The following is a 13,570-nucleotide window of genomic DNA, read 5'->3' as shown; positions in this document are numbered from 1 at the left end:
TTAATTATATATCAAAAATACAAAAAACAATAAAAATATATATAAATATAAAAATATTTGTTTCATTCTATTTTAGTTAAATACAACTTTTTTCACAATAAACACAGACAAAAGGGGATCCCTTAGACGTATATTCTTGCAGAATCTGGAGTATTTAGATACGAGCCATATAGCTTACCGTTCGTATATTTTTATTTTGTTAGGGAATTGTGACTATATTCATCTCATTTTTAAAATAAAATGGTTGAAAAAGGATCTCTTCGGCACATATCCTTGTGGATTCCCGAGTATTAGGATACGAGTCATATAGCTCGCCGATCAAGTACTCGTCTTTCACCTTAAAATAAAACTCAAAACATCAAACATTTATTTTTCCGCCCCGCCACATCGAAAACCTTTTTACAATAAAAATAATCAACCCACACTTATTTTCGACCACACACCATGATCGCGCAAAGAAAAGGAAAAAAAGAAAGATGGCAACACGACCCCAGATTTCCATCAACCTCGAGTATGCTATAACTCAAACACCGTTGACAAATCCCAATACTCTTACTTTCTGAATAAAGGGATTGGCCTGATCCATTCCCTTTGGAATTCTCAGCCGATAAAAATAAACAAATCCCCCGCAAGACGCGGCCTTTCGTTATTCAAATCCCTAACTTTTGTCTGGATCTCCCTTTCGAGTTTTCAATCCACCGAGATACCCCTTTTTGCCTATGCTTCCTTTTCAGGTTTTCAACTTAGCGGGTTTATTTAGTTCTTTTCTATTCTCTTCTTTTTTATCCCTAATTTTTGCCCGAACCTTTTTCTTTTTGTGATTCGTAAGGACGCCCATTTTTTCCTAAGCCGTCGACTTAGCGAGTCTCTTTTTAAATGAAGTGTTTTTTAACTGCGTATGTGTTCACGGTAAGTGGGAAATATTCACCGTCCATAGTTGTGAGTAACAAGGCTCCACTAGAGAAAAACTTTTTGACAACCTATGGTCCTTCATAATTATGAGCCCATTTTCCCTAGGATCTGTGCTATTCGGAGGCATGATTCTCTTCAACACGAGATTGCCAACTTCAAAGATATGAGGTTGAACCCTGCAATCGAAGGAAGCCTTCATCCTCTTTTGATATATCTAGCCATGACAAATAGCCGCCTACCTATTTTCCTGGATGAGATTCAACTGATCCCGCCTCGTTTGAACCCTTTCCGCTTATTCGAGTTTCACGCCCTGAATAATCCTTAAAGACGGAATCTCCACTTCCACTAGCAATACGGCTTCCATACTGTACACAAGAGAGAACAAATTTTCCCCAGTCGATGTGCACACTGAAGTACGATACCCATGCAAAGCAAAATGCAACATCTCATGCCAATCCTTATAGGTTATAACCATTTTCTGCACAATCTTCTTGTTATTCTTGTTAACAGCCTTAACAACACTAATCATTTTTTGTCTGTAAGGAGAAGAATAATAATGCATGATCTTGAAACTTTCGCACAACTCCTTCATCATTTTGTTGTTCAAATTGGATCCATTATCAGTGGTAATCCTCTCAGGAACCCCATTTCGGCATATGATGTCTCTCTTGATGAAACGTGCGACTACTTGCTTGGTAACGTTTGCATATGATGCAGCTTTTACCCATTTGGTGAAGTAATTAATAGCTACCAGAATGAATCGATGACCATTGAAAGCAGTTGGTTAAATTCTCCCAATCATATCAACGCCCCACATTGTAAAAGGCCAAGGAGAAGACATGACATGCAATGGAGTAGGGGGTACATTCATTTTGTCAGCATATACTTGACATTTGTGACAAGTTCTGGCATAATCACAACAATCTGAATTCTTGGTGGACCAATAATAGGCTGCTCTTAGAACTTTCTTTGCCATAATATTACCACGAGAATGTGTTTCGAATGCACCTTCATGTGTTTCTTCTATGATCTTTGCTGCTTCGTGTCTATCCACGCATCTGAGCAACACCGAATTATAATTTCTCTTGTACGAAACCCCACCATTGAGAAAGAACTTTGCTGCCAACTTTCTCAAAGTCTTCTTGTCTGACACAGACACATCCTTAGGATATTCTTGACCTTTAAGGTGCCTCTTAACACCATAGAACCAGGGCTTCTCATCACTGACCGCATCAGTTGCATAACTGTATGCCGACTCATAATATGTTGGCTCATCCAATCGTTCAATTGTAACACGGGGTGCTTCATTAGGCCAAGCCACTTTGATCATGGAAGACAGACAAATGTGTGGGTAAGTGTCAATAACCGTGGATATAAGTTTGAGATTTTGTCTAAAAACTATAAACTAGAGATTTTTACCTACTACTCCTACACTTAAATCTGACAGCTTCAATTTTTCGTATTAACCAAGATGTCCTTCTCATTATTTACAACATCTCAAAATAATATTTGGTTAAAAAATTTATTATGAAAATTCAAAAAATCTGAAAATACATTCAAATATTTTTCACTGTTTTTTGACAAATATTTTTTTAGATTTTTGAAAATTTTGGTAATTCATATTCAATAGGAAAAAAACTGGTATATTTTTTTTGTTTTTTAAGAATATTTGAAAAGACTGATAGAAAATTGTATTTTTCCTAGATATCTATAATTTTATACATAATTTTTTGAAAAGTCAGGAGTTAAAGTTAAATTTATTTTAGTTTTATTAAAAAAAAATCTGGTGTAAAATCGTAAATTTGTGAAAAAAATTATGATTTCTCACCTGTTATTTTAAAGAGGCTTGCTATTTGTACACCAAAAAACATAAACCATTCACTTACACGGAATCAAATATAGCATAGATATATGTATTGTTGTGTCAAAGTATAGGAAAATTAATAATTACATATTTATCAAAAGCAAAACCGTATAATGTTACGATGTAAATGTCACTTTTAGTGTACAAATAACATTTCTCTTTTTTAAAACTGGTGTAAAAGTATGCTTTTTACTCTTAATTTTCAAAAAATCTATTAAGCACTCATTCATAAACACCCTAAAATCTAATAAAATCTTAGAAATTTTCCAAAAGTCCGGAAAACTTACAATTGTTTTTTAAAAGCGTAAAATTCACAGAGAATATTAATATAAAAACACTACCATGGTTTTAAATTGCTGTCTGCAACCGCAATTGCATCCGCAATATTGCGGATGTGGTTGCCTCCGCAACTGCATCGGACCGCAATTGCGGTGTGATTTTAAAATCTTTCCTCCAGATGTATTAGGAACCCATCAGACAATTTTAAATATGTTTTTTTAAGTATTTTCATCAAAAATCAATATATTAGACTTTTAAAACTCAATTTACTTCTTATATAATGAAAAAACACAACATTAAGTGTTTTTCAATATAATATTTCAAACACTTCCTTTTAAAAATTCACGCCTCAACGGCCGCAATGTGCATCGCCACAAACGCAATAATCGCAATCGCAACATCCGCAACCGCAACCGCATCCGCAACCGCAATTTAAAACCATGAACACTATTATAGTTCAGATGGTGTGAAGTTTAATTGTGGGATAAGAGGTAAAAATCTCCACAAAATGCTTTAGCTATGAGCTATCAAAATAGCAAAGTTCTATGAATGTAGGTTAATCAAAGTACACAGAACAAATCGTCTGCAAGTGTAGGTTTTACGACTTATACCCATGGTTTTACAACTTTTACATATGAAATTGTTACGTTGTTATTCAAATTTCTTCAAATGAAAAAGCTTTCACCCCAATCTTTGGAAGCAGCTTCACCCAACCAAGATTTAGATTCCACAAATTTCTTTAAGAAAGTCACCAAGGATCATTCCACCAATCATATTAATTGTGGAAAATGGGAGAAAGGAAATGTCTCAAATGTATTATTATTTAAAAATAAATGCATGCCCCGAAAAGTGGAGATAATTGATCTTCACCTTATAGTTGTTGGATTGATTTTCCATAGACTTAATGAGTGCAATTAACTTTGTTGAAAGTGTTTATACTTTTTAGTTAGTAAATTCAATAAAAAGAGACACAAAAGAAAGAAAAAGAAAGAAAAAGTGAAAGGTAAGAAAAATGGTAGATAGTGAAATGATATTGTCATTGTTTGTTAAATGATAGTGCTACAAAACTAACTTTTCTATTCTCCTATAAAAATCAAATGACTTATATAATATATTATATATATATATATATATATATATACCTATATATATATATATATATATATATATATATATATATATATATATATATATATATATATATATATATATATATATATATATATATATATATATATATATATATATATATATATAGAAAGAGAAATATATTTATGCACTAAGTAAGTGCAAGGAAACCAAATCAAATAATGCAAATGGGATATATTTTACTTCCAACCCAATATTATATCATAGACTCGGTGCAAATAAAACAAGTGAAGTCGTAAAGGCTCTCGAATAGCGTACATTATTACGTTAAGTTCACATCGTATTTTTGTTGTTGTGAAGAAATTGTTTATGTACTTGAATTGTATGAATTACTATAGTAATAGTTCAAATTCTCAAATTGTAAACTTTGCTTTGTCGTTAATTTTTTTATTATTTGGTGTTTCTTAAACTTGACTGATTTGTTCAATTAGAATGACTTTGGAAGAGCTCATATAAATAGCTTAAAGTTAATTTATAATTTTGCTATAAAAATGGCTTATAGATAAGCACTTATCATGATAAACACTTATATAGTCTAAGTTTGGTTTCACGTTTAAAGTATTTAGAATTGATTTTGACGTGTTTGGTTGATCTCGAGCAGAATTGATTATGCTTTCCAGAATTGATTCTACTTGAAGCTAGGATTTGTAACTTTCGATCAAATTAAACGTGATTTTTAAACGTAATTTTTACACTAAAATTTATGGTTCAACTCTATAGCAAAAATTTCTCTAAACATAAATCACTTTACCTTTAATTCACTTTTATCCAGAATCAATTTTACATAATTAATTCACTCAAAATTAATTTTTTGTACCGCAGAACCAAACACAGGCATATAAGTTGCAAATAAGTTGTTACATACACATCGTCGGGTATGTGTTTGATTCCACTTAAGGCAATCTAAAACAACTGTCACCTATAAAATTGAAATCTATATTATACAGTTAGTATGTGTTTGGGACCGTGGTAGATTGCATATATATGCATGTGCGCCCACACGTACATATTGTAGCTTCCATGACGGGACTCATCTGGACGTTAATGTCGTGTCTTAGAACCATGGTTGTTGATTTTTGTATATACTCGAAGTTTACGTGTTCGAATCATTCGGGTAAATAAACGCTTTAAAATTTATTTTGTGCAACTTTCATCATACCATTTCCATATTCTTCTTGTTCGTGTTTTGTGCAACTTTCATAGTTTAGTAAAAGGAAACATTTGTTTCTAGATATTATAATCTGCTTCTGGCCTCAACTAGAAGGTGTCTTCAATCCTTAATGTTCAATTTTGTTTCCTAACACTCATTGCAAGCATTCCTATACTATGGCCTTAGTCATGTGAAAGTTTCATCATCCACTAATTAAATCATTGTATTTTTCTTTCTTGAAAAGATCCTTCCCTTTACTGTGAAATATACTTGACTATACTGTGATAAATACTTCCCTATACTGTGAAAAAAACTTGACTATACTGTGAAATATATATAGTTCATGTCTAGGTTAATTTCATTAACGTCAAGCTTATGTTAGTAGAATACATGATATCTTTGTTTATGACATTTTTTATGTGCAATTTCATGTAATTGTTCCATAACAGGTCTGTTTGATATGTCGATATTAAAACATCAAATAAACAAGTTAATAGGGCATCTATTTAGATAGTTTTATTTTGACCGATCGAAGACTTCCAAAGTTAAATATGCATATAACTAACAATATTTCCAAACAACATCTTGCATTTAATGCAACTTATTACAAACACAAATTATTAACCAAATACATAGAAATTGTAATTCAAACTAACACAAGAAAAAACATTTGACGGATACAAGACTACTCAAGATTTCTTATGAACACAATTATATTATTATCACAGTAGCAATGTTGTTTATATCATGGCAACCTTGATTTGATTTCATTCAACCTAACTATAACATCTTTTATCAACATCCGCTGGTTAGGAAATTCTTCAGAACAAGCAACTCCTATTTGAGTAAACATCACCAAACACTTCCTAACCTTGTTTTCCACAATCCCTGTTTGATCTTCAACAAATGGCTCAAGCAAACGTTGATCCACTACCTCAAGAATTTGCTCTGGAATTTTCATCTTGCAAAATTGATGTAGGCTTACATTCTCACAAAACATGTTATCTATTGGCCTCTTTCCAGTGAGCATTTCTAATAGAAGAATTCCATAACTGTAGATATCTCCCTGCGATGATACTGGACCGCCTGCTCCGTACTCTTTTCAGACAATAATTTCAATAATTTAGGAATATTTTAATATATTAAAAAAATGTAATAACTTTGAATTATTACACTTTGTAAAAAGTTAGGGAAATAAGGAACTTACCAGGAGGAAGATATCCTATAGTTCCTTTAATTGTTGAGGAACTAACTTGATCTTTACTTGAATGTTCGGCGGCTCCATGAATGAGTCTAGCTAAACCAAAGTCTCCCAAATGGGCAACAATATCTTCATCAAGAAGAACATTGCTTGGCTTAATATCACAATGAACTACAACCTGGTCTTCGTCATGGTGAAGATAATCCAACGCATGGGCTACATCAAGAGCAATGTCTACCCTTTGTAAGAGACTGAGACTATGATTTTCAGATCCTTCATTATCATGCAACAATTTTTCTAGACTCCCATTAGACATGAACTCAAAAACAATAGCCTTGAAATCTTCACCGTTGTAATCAACACTTGAACAACAAGTTAGGATCTTCACAAGATTCCGGTGTTTCATCTTTCCTAGAGCTTTGCACTCTGCCACGAAACTCTTTACTGCCCCGCGTGTTTCAAGATTCAACACCTTTACAGCAATAGGTCTTTCAAAGTTGAGAAGAGATCCTTTGTAAACAGATCCAAAACTTCCTGTCCCTACCAAATTGGCTGAAGAAAATCCATTGGTTGCTTCATGTAACTCTCCGTAAGTAACTCTCAGTGGCCTATTTAGCAGAGATGGTGAAGAAGGTAACTTTTTGGACTTTCTAGTAAGAAAATGCACAATCATAAAAGCTATGAAAGAGATCAAAATTCCACTAAATACACTAACTATGATAAGTTTCTTTTTTTGAGATCTTTTCTGTTTTTTGGAAGGTGTCTTCAAACATGGTGGAAGCTTCAATTCAGATATCCCACCGCAAAGGTTCTTATTTCCAATTAGTGAAACTGTTGTGGCATTGCTAAAGACACCTTCTTTGGGAACTTCCCCATACAAATTGTTAAATGACAAGTCCAAATAATTCAAAAATGTCAGGTTTTCTAGTTGAAAGGGGATTGTACTTGAGAAATTGTTGTAAGAAATGTCTAAGACTTCTAAGGATTTTAAAGAAGTCAAGAATAAAGGTATACTTCCATGTAAGAAGTTTCTCCCCAACCCAAGATCTGTCAATGATAAGCAAGAAGCAAGAGCATTTGGAATTTCACCAGACAACTTATTTGAGTGTAGATACAATTGTGAAAGATGCTTCAAATTACTAAACTCTGAAGGAATGAGACCAGTCAACGAATTGTTGTATAAGAACAAATTTATCAAACCTTCTAGATAGCCAAATGTTTGATTAGGTATTTCACCACTCAGTTTGTTATCACAAATATCTAATTTTTGCATTTGGGTGCAATATCGGAGGGTAAATGGAATGCGTCCTTCTAATTTGTTATCAGCTAGATAAAATTCAGACAAGACTGCAAGATTGCCAATACTCGTAGGAATATTTCCAGATAATTGGTTTTCTTGCAAGGACAATCTTATTAGATTTGTAAGATTTCCAATTGAATCTGGAATTGTTCCCTCAAACAAATTATTTGCAAGGTTTAAGTAAGTTAACCCGGTAAGTTGTCCAATTCGCTTAGGTATCACTCCATATATTTGATTAACTTGCATAACAAGTCGAATAAGATTGGTGGAAAAGTTACCTATAAGATCAGGAAATTCACCACCAAATCTATTAACTTGAAAATCGAGTATTGACAATTTAGTGCAGTTGGATAATGAGGAAAGAAAGTCCAAATCGTGAGCTCTTCCACTCCCAAAATTATTATAACCGATAGAGAAAATCTCAAGTTTATTTAATCGACCCAAAGTGTTAGGTATTGGACCATTAAAAGAATTCTCTCCTATATCAATTCTTTCCAAATCGGTTAGGTTGGAAATTGATGTAGGAAAGTTTCCGGTTATATGGTTATCTCCTACTAAGAATTCAACAAGATTAGGAAAAATAAGATTTAGATTTGATGGAAGACTACCAAATAAATCATTTTCTCCCAGATCAAAATATAGAATATTTGATAGGTTGTAAAGAGAATGAGGTATTTCGCCTGAAAAATTGTTTAAAGCTAGATAGAGTAGTTTCAAACTTGACAACTTACCTATAGAATAAGGTATGGTTCCTTCCAAATGATTTTCTGTAAGAGCTAGCCATTGGAGTGATGAAACATTTTGTAGGGAAGATGGAATTGTACCAACTAGATTATTCTTCTCAAGAGCCAAGGTAATAAGTTGCTTCATTGATCTAAACCATGTTGGAACTCTTCCTTTGAGATGATTTTCCCGCAAATCAAATACATTGATATTTGTGCAGTTAGTAAGCTCTTTTGGAATCTCTCCTTGAAGTTTGTTATTTCTTAAGTTAAGAATTTGCAAGCGCTTCAATCGACCAATCTGAGCTGGAATTTCACCATGCAAAGCGAGGTTTTGAAGTTTGAGTATTCTGAGAAATGTAAGATTTCCCAAGGATGGACCAAGAGTACCACCCCATGTTTGATTTTCAAAATGCAAGACAGTGACTCTCATGTGACGATGGCCACATGTAACACCCTGCCAATCACAGAAATGTTGAGATTCATTCCATGATGGCAGAGAATCTGGCACACCATTTGTAAGTTTTTCCTTCAAAGCAAGCAAAGAAAGTTTATCGGTGTATGAAGTCAAAGAAAGAGCATTTGTTGGTGAGAGCATGTAATACACCAACACTTGGATTGCAAAGAAGAGGAAACAAGACATTAAAATTCTCATTTTGCTATTGGAGATATGTATTACGAGTAACCAAATATCAATATATATAGTCGACTCATGCTACCTCAGTCTCGCGAGTGATTCAACAATTTTATTTTTATATTATGTCAAAGATAGATGCATGATAATGATATTTTAGTCAGAATATTCTCTCTTTTAATAACACAACTTTTTTAATCTATCTATTCATTAACTAAATCATTCATTTTGAAACTCATGAAGTACTTTGTTGGTTTCCATCCTTAAAATAGGATTCCTTAATAAACTTGATAATAGTATAAATTTTATTGATAATTTTCAGGACGGACACATGTATTGCAGTTTTAAAGCTCGTAGCTTATGTTATTTGTGTTGGCACATAGAATATTTCATGCCAGCATATATAATTTTCGTGTTAGCACATAACTTTTTTAGGTCGACACATACAATTATGTGACGATTTTTCGTGTTGACACATAATTGGTTCAGGCCGACACATACTGTTATGTAGGTCAAAATTTCATATTTTTTCAATTCCGAAGTTTCTCTCTTTGCCACCAAAGTTCCTCAACTATAAATACATCATACATGCTTCATTCCAACTTGATGAAACTATAAACACTTACCACCATTACTCTTCATCTTCAACCTCCAACCTATGCATACACACTAACAAATCGCACATAATCATCTTTTGTTAAGGTGTCATGCAGACGAGGATTGATAAGTCCTATTAGGTTTGTTGTAACTGAAAATATTGGGTTGAGAATTGAGAGGGGGTTTCATCTAGAAAAACCTAGGGGTTTCCTTCCAAGATCTTTTGTAGATTTGGGGGTTTGTACAATAATTCCAAAAGAGGATTGCGGCCAACTAAAATCCTTGGAGTATTGGTAACTCGAAAAGGAGTAGCGCGAGAGCGGAAAATCAAAGGATTGCAGCCGAGTCAAATCTTTGGAGTTTTATAACTCGCAAAAGAGTAGCGCGAGAACAGCGACTCAATGGATTGCGGCCAAGTGAAAGCTTTGGAGTTTTGGTAACTCGCAAAGGAGTGACGCGAGAACGAAGAATCAAATCAGAAGTTCTTGGGTTCAATAATTCACAATTGGCTTCGATCGAGTGAAAACTTTGAAGATTGAGGATCTTACAAAGGAGTACGTGATACGGTGAATCAATTAGGTATATTGTATCTTGGTCTTTTAAAAGGTCGAAAGAAGAGAAGGGGTTGAATCAACAAAAAATGGTTAGGGTTTATAAGGGTTGCTTTTGGATCACTTCTTTTGTAGTTATTTTTTGCAAAGAAAGAAATAACTTCTCAATTTCATTTAAAATTAAGGGTAGACGTACCCTCATGCGAGGACGACGTAGAGAACTGCGTTACCAAATCCTTGTATCGCTTTCTATCTTATTCTCTTTTACTCTCATTTAATTTCTATATGCAATTTGTTAAGTGTGTTGTTTAATAGATCAATTCGTATAAATATTTTCCTTGACTATTCAAGTTGAAAATTGCTTTGTTGATTATCTTACAATCACTTTGATTGTAAGTGATTTTGCATATTAGCAAAGCTTAAAGGAAAAATCTGAAAAATTGACCACACACTAATTATTCGATAAAATACTAGTTTTTTCATTTCACAATGTGTCAAATAACATTGTTTGATCGATTCACTCGTAAGAATTTTTCTGCACTTATTTTGTTTAAAGTGGTGTGTTGATTAGCTTATAATCACTTTGATTAAAACTGGTTTTCATATCAACACAACTCATAGGAAAAATTATGAAAATTAGATTGAACACAAAGTGTTCAACAAATTGCTAGTTTTGCTTTACCAATAATTTCATTGGAAATAGGTAATCATTGTGATTTGTTTTAAATGGTATATTGAGAAAATATTTTGTTAATTGTTTTTATCATTGTATTAATTCCATGTGGCTTGTGCGTATCCAAGTTCCAATAATTAGGTTCGTTTAGATTACTTTTATCGATCTAGATTAAAACCTTCCGCTTGCATCTTTTCCAATAAGCTTTTAAATATCTAATATTTTTAATTGGCTAATTTTCCTTGGGGATCTATTCACCCCCTCTAGATAAGTCGTCGTAGTCTAACAAGTGGTATCGAAGCTCTGGTTTATTCCGTGCTTCGAAACTCTTATTAGAAAAGGCGTACGAACCTAAAGGGGCTTACAATAGAGCACCTATTTTTTAGAAGAAAACTATAGTTATTGAAAAACTTGTATGCGCGTATATATAAATTTTTATGAGAAAGATGAGTGGGATGCTATTTTAAATGGTTCAACACCAATTACTCAAACCAATACTAATGGTTTCGCCACACTCAAGCCCGAAGCACTATGGAAGGATGATGATAAGAAAAATACATCAAATTTCAGCAATCGTTTGAACGCACTTGGACTTTCTATTTCCAATGCACTTGCTACTAACAAAATTTTGTGATGTCTTACTAATTATTGGCAACTGAAGGTCATCGTGATCAAGGAAGCCAATGATCTTACAACACTTAATTTCATTATATTATTTTTGGTAAGTTTGAAGAACATGAGCAAGAACTCACTTGCTTAGACAAACATTAGAAAATTTTTGAAAAGAAGAAAAAGGAGAAAACCACGAATAAGGAGGAAGGAACAATGCCTCAAGCTCTTAGGACTTCTTGTTTAAGGTTATCATAAGGTGAGCACGTTGATAGTGATTCTAGTGATGGTAAATTTTTAAATTGTCATTATGGTTGCAAGAAAAGCCTCCTTTGACGTCATAGAATCAACAATCTTCTCAAACACATTCACATTCACACACTGATGGATGAAGAACAACGCCTTCTGATCTCTCTTCCTCGTTTCTCTCTGCGCTTCTCTTTGCTCTTCCGTTGCATCCGCTACAACCGGAGCATATCTTTCAGTGACAAGATCTAGAACATCTTGAGCACCAAATAATACACGCATTTGAATCATCCATCTATTCCAGTTTTTGCCATCAAGAACTGGAAGTTTGGTATTCAATTTGCTTCCACTCATCTTCAAAGTTGTACAGAAAAACAAATCCCACTCACACTCAAACAGTGTTACCCAACCCACAAACAACCAAGAAAAAAATGTGATTCAACACAACTTTGTTTCCCAGAAACAAAATCAATCACACAGTCACACAAACTCGCGTTCACTCGTGTTTCCCTGTGTTTGAAACCGGAGCTCTAGATACCAATTGTTGGTGCACAAGAATCAATGATGATAGCAAAGAGAAAAGAATAACGGCGCAAAAGAAAGAGGGAGAATAAATGTGTTGTTGTTGTATTAATGACAACTACTAAAAGGCTATTTATACAAAAGAAAATTGCCACCTCAGCCCTAATAAAGCTAACTTAGTGACCAAGATAAAAGATACAAATAGTACAAAACAAACAAATACTAAAGTACTCTTAAATAAATAAACAGGTACTTTATCTGGACCCAGAAGGTAGAACTTCTAGTCAACACTATCTTCTGAGTAACCATCAGAAGATCAGCACACATCAGAACTTCTGATGCTCAACTTCTGAATATTGAATTACTCTTCAATAAAATTAACCTCAGAAAATTTCCAAAAATATGAAATGCACGCAAGTGTTTTGAAAACATAAAACTCACAAAAGGTTATTAAGGTAAAAACACTTCTAAAGGGGGTGTCAGGATTACATATGGGAATGACAAGTAAAAATCTCCATAAAGTGTCATAGTTATAAGCTATTGAAACAACAAAGTTCAATGGATATAAATTTAACAAAGTATACAAAACAAAATGTTCGTTGTTTTACAACTTATATCTACAATTTTACAACTTTTACCTACAAAACTGGGTTGTTGCTAGTCAAATTTCTCTAAATGTGATAGTTTTCACTCAAAACGGGAAGCGGCGTTACCCCACCACGATTTAGATTTCACACAATTTTCATCATACCATAAAGATTTCAGTTACACAAATCTTTCATGATCATTTCACAAATCCATCAATTTCTCAAAGAAAGTCACCCTATATCATTCCACCAACCCACTGATTGTGGAAAATGGGAGAAAGGAAATGGTTCAAATGTATTACTCCATTCGTCTCATAATAAGTGTCTCATTTACACTTTTTCTATGTCTCAAATTAAGAGTCTCTTTAGAATATTAATCCAATATTTATTATTTTTTTCCACTACTAAATTCCTATATATTAACTTTTATGTTTTTCAACAATTCTACTACCTATAATAAATAAGGATACTTTAGTAAATGATATTAATTTTATCATTAAAATCAACACATCTAATCATTTTCTTATGAACCGTACAAAGTTCAAATAAAACATTTATTATGAGACGGAGGGAG

The 13,570-nt window shown here is 33.2% G+C and overlaps 2 protein-coding genes across 2 annotated transcripts; both read right to left on the bottom strand.

Annotated features, from left to right (window-relative positions):
- Positions 1–1,204: 1,204 nt before the first annotated feature.
- LOC131619517 (uncharacterized) lies at positions 1,205–2,242 on the bottom strand. Its single transcript, XM_058890605.1, has 2 exons — positions 1,897–2,242; positions 1,205–1,659 (listed from the first exon to the last, which is right to left on the bottom strand). The coding sequence occupies exons 1-2, from the start codon at positions 2,240–2,242 to the stop codon at positions 1,205–1,207; spliced, it is 801 nt and encodes a 266-aa protein (XP_058746588.1).
- A 3,656-nt stretch (positions 2,243–5,898) lies between these two features.
- Positions 5,899–9,247, bottom strand: LOC131617628 (probable LRR receptor-like serine/threonine-protein kinase At3g47570). The gene is made up of 2 exons (XM_058888887.1): positions 6,562–9,247; positions 5,899–6,452 (listed from the first exon to the last, which is right to left on the bottom strand). The coding sequence occupies exons 1-2, from the start codon at positions 9,230–9,232 to the stop codon at positions 6,100–6,102; spliced, it is 3,024 nt and encodes a 1,007-aa protein (XP_058744870.1). The 5' UTR covers positions 9,233–9,247; the 3' UTR covers positions 5,899–6,099.
- Between the last annotated feature and the right edge of the window lie 4,323 nt (positions 9,248–13,570).

The sequence above is a fragment of the Vicia villosa genome, linkage group LG7 (assembly GCF_029867415.1).
Source record: "Vicia villosa cultivar HV-30 ecotype Madison, WI linkage group LG7, Vvil1.0, whole genome shotgun sequence".
In the NCBI taxonomy this organism is placed as follows: domain Eukaryota; kingdom Viridiplantae; phylum Streptophyta; class Magnoliopsida; order Fabales; family Fabaceae; genus Vicia; species Vicia villosa.
Note: the sequence above shows the minus strand (reverse complement) of the source record. Positions and strands in the feature narration are given on the sequence as shown.

Bases quoted from the DNA above. Each gene is read 5' to 3' on its own strand.
- LOC131619517 (XM_058890605.1), bottom strand. From the start codon at position 2,242: ATGATCAAAGTGGCTTGGCCTAATGAAGCACCCCGTGTTACAATTGAA. The intron at 1,660-1,896 runs GTAATATTATGG...TCATTCTGGTAG, and splicing joins ATTCGAAACACATTCTCGTG to CTATTAATTACTTCACCAAA.
- LOC131617628 (XM_058888887.1), bottom strand. From the start codon at position 9,232: ATGAGAATTTTAATGTCTTGTTTCCTCTTCTTTGCAATCCAAGTGTTG. The intron at 6,453-6,561 runs GTAAGTTCCTTA...TTGTCTGAAAAG, and splicing joins TATAGGATATCTTCCTCCTG to AGTACGGAGCAGGCGGTCCA.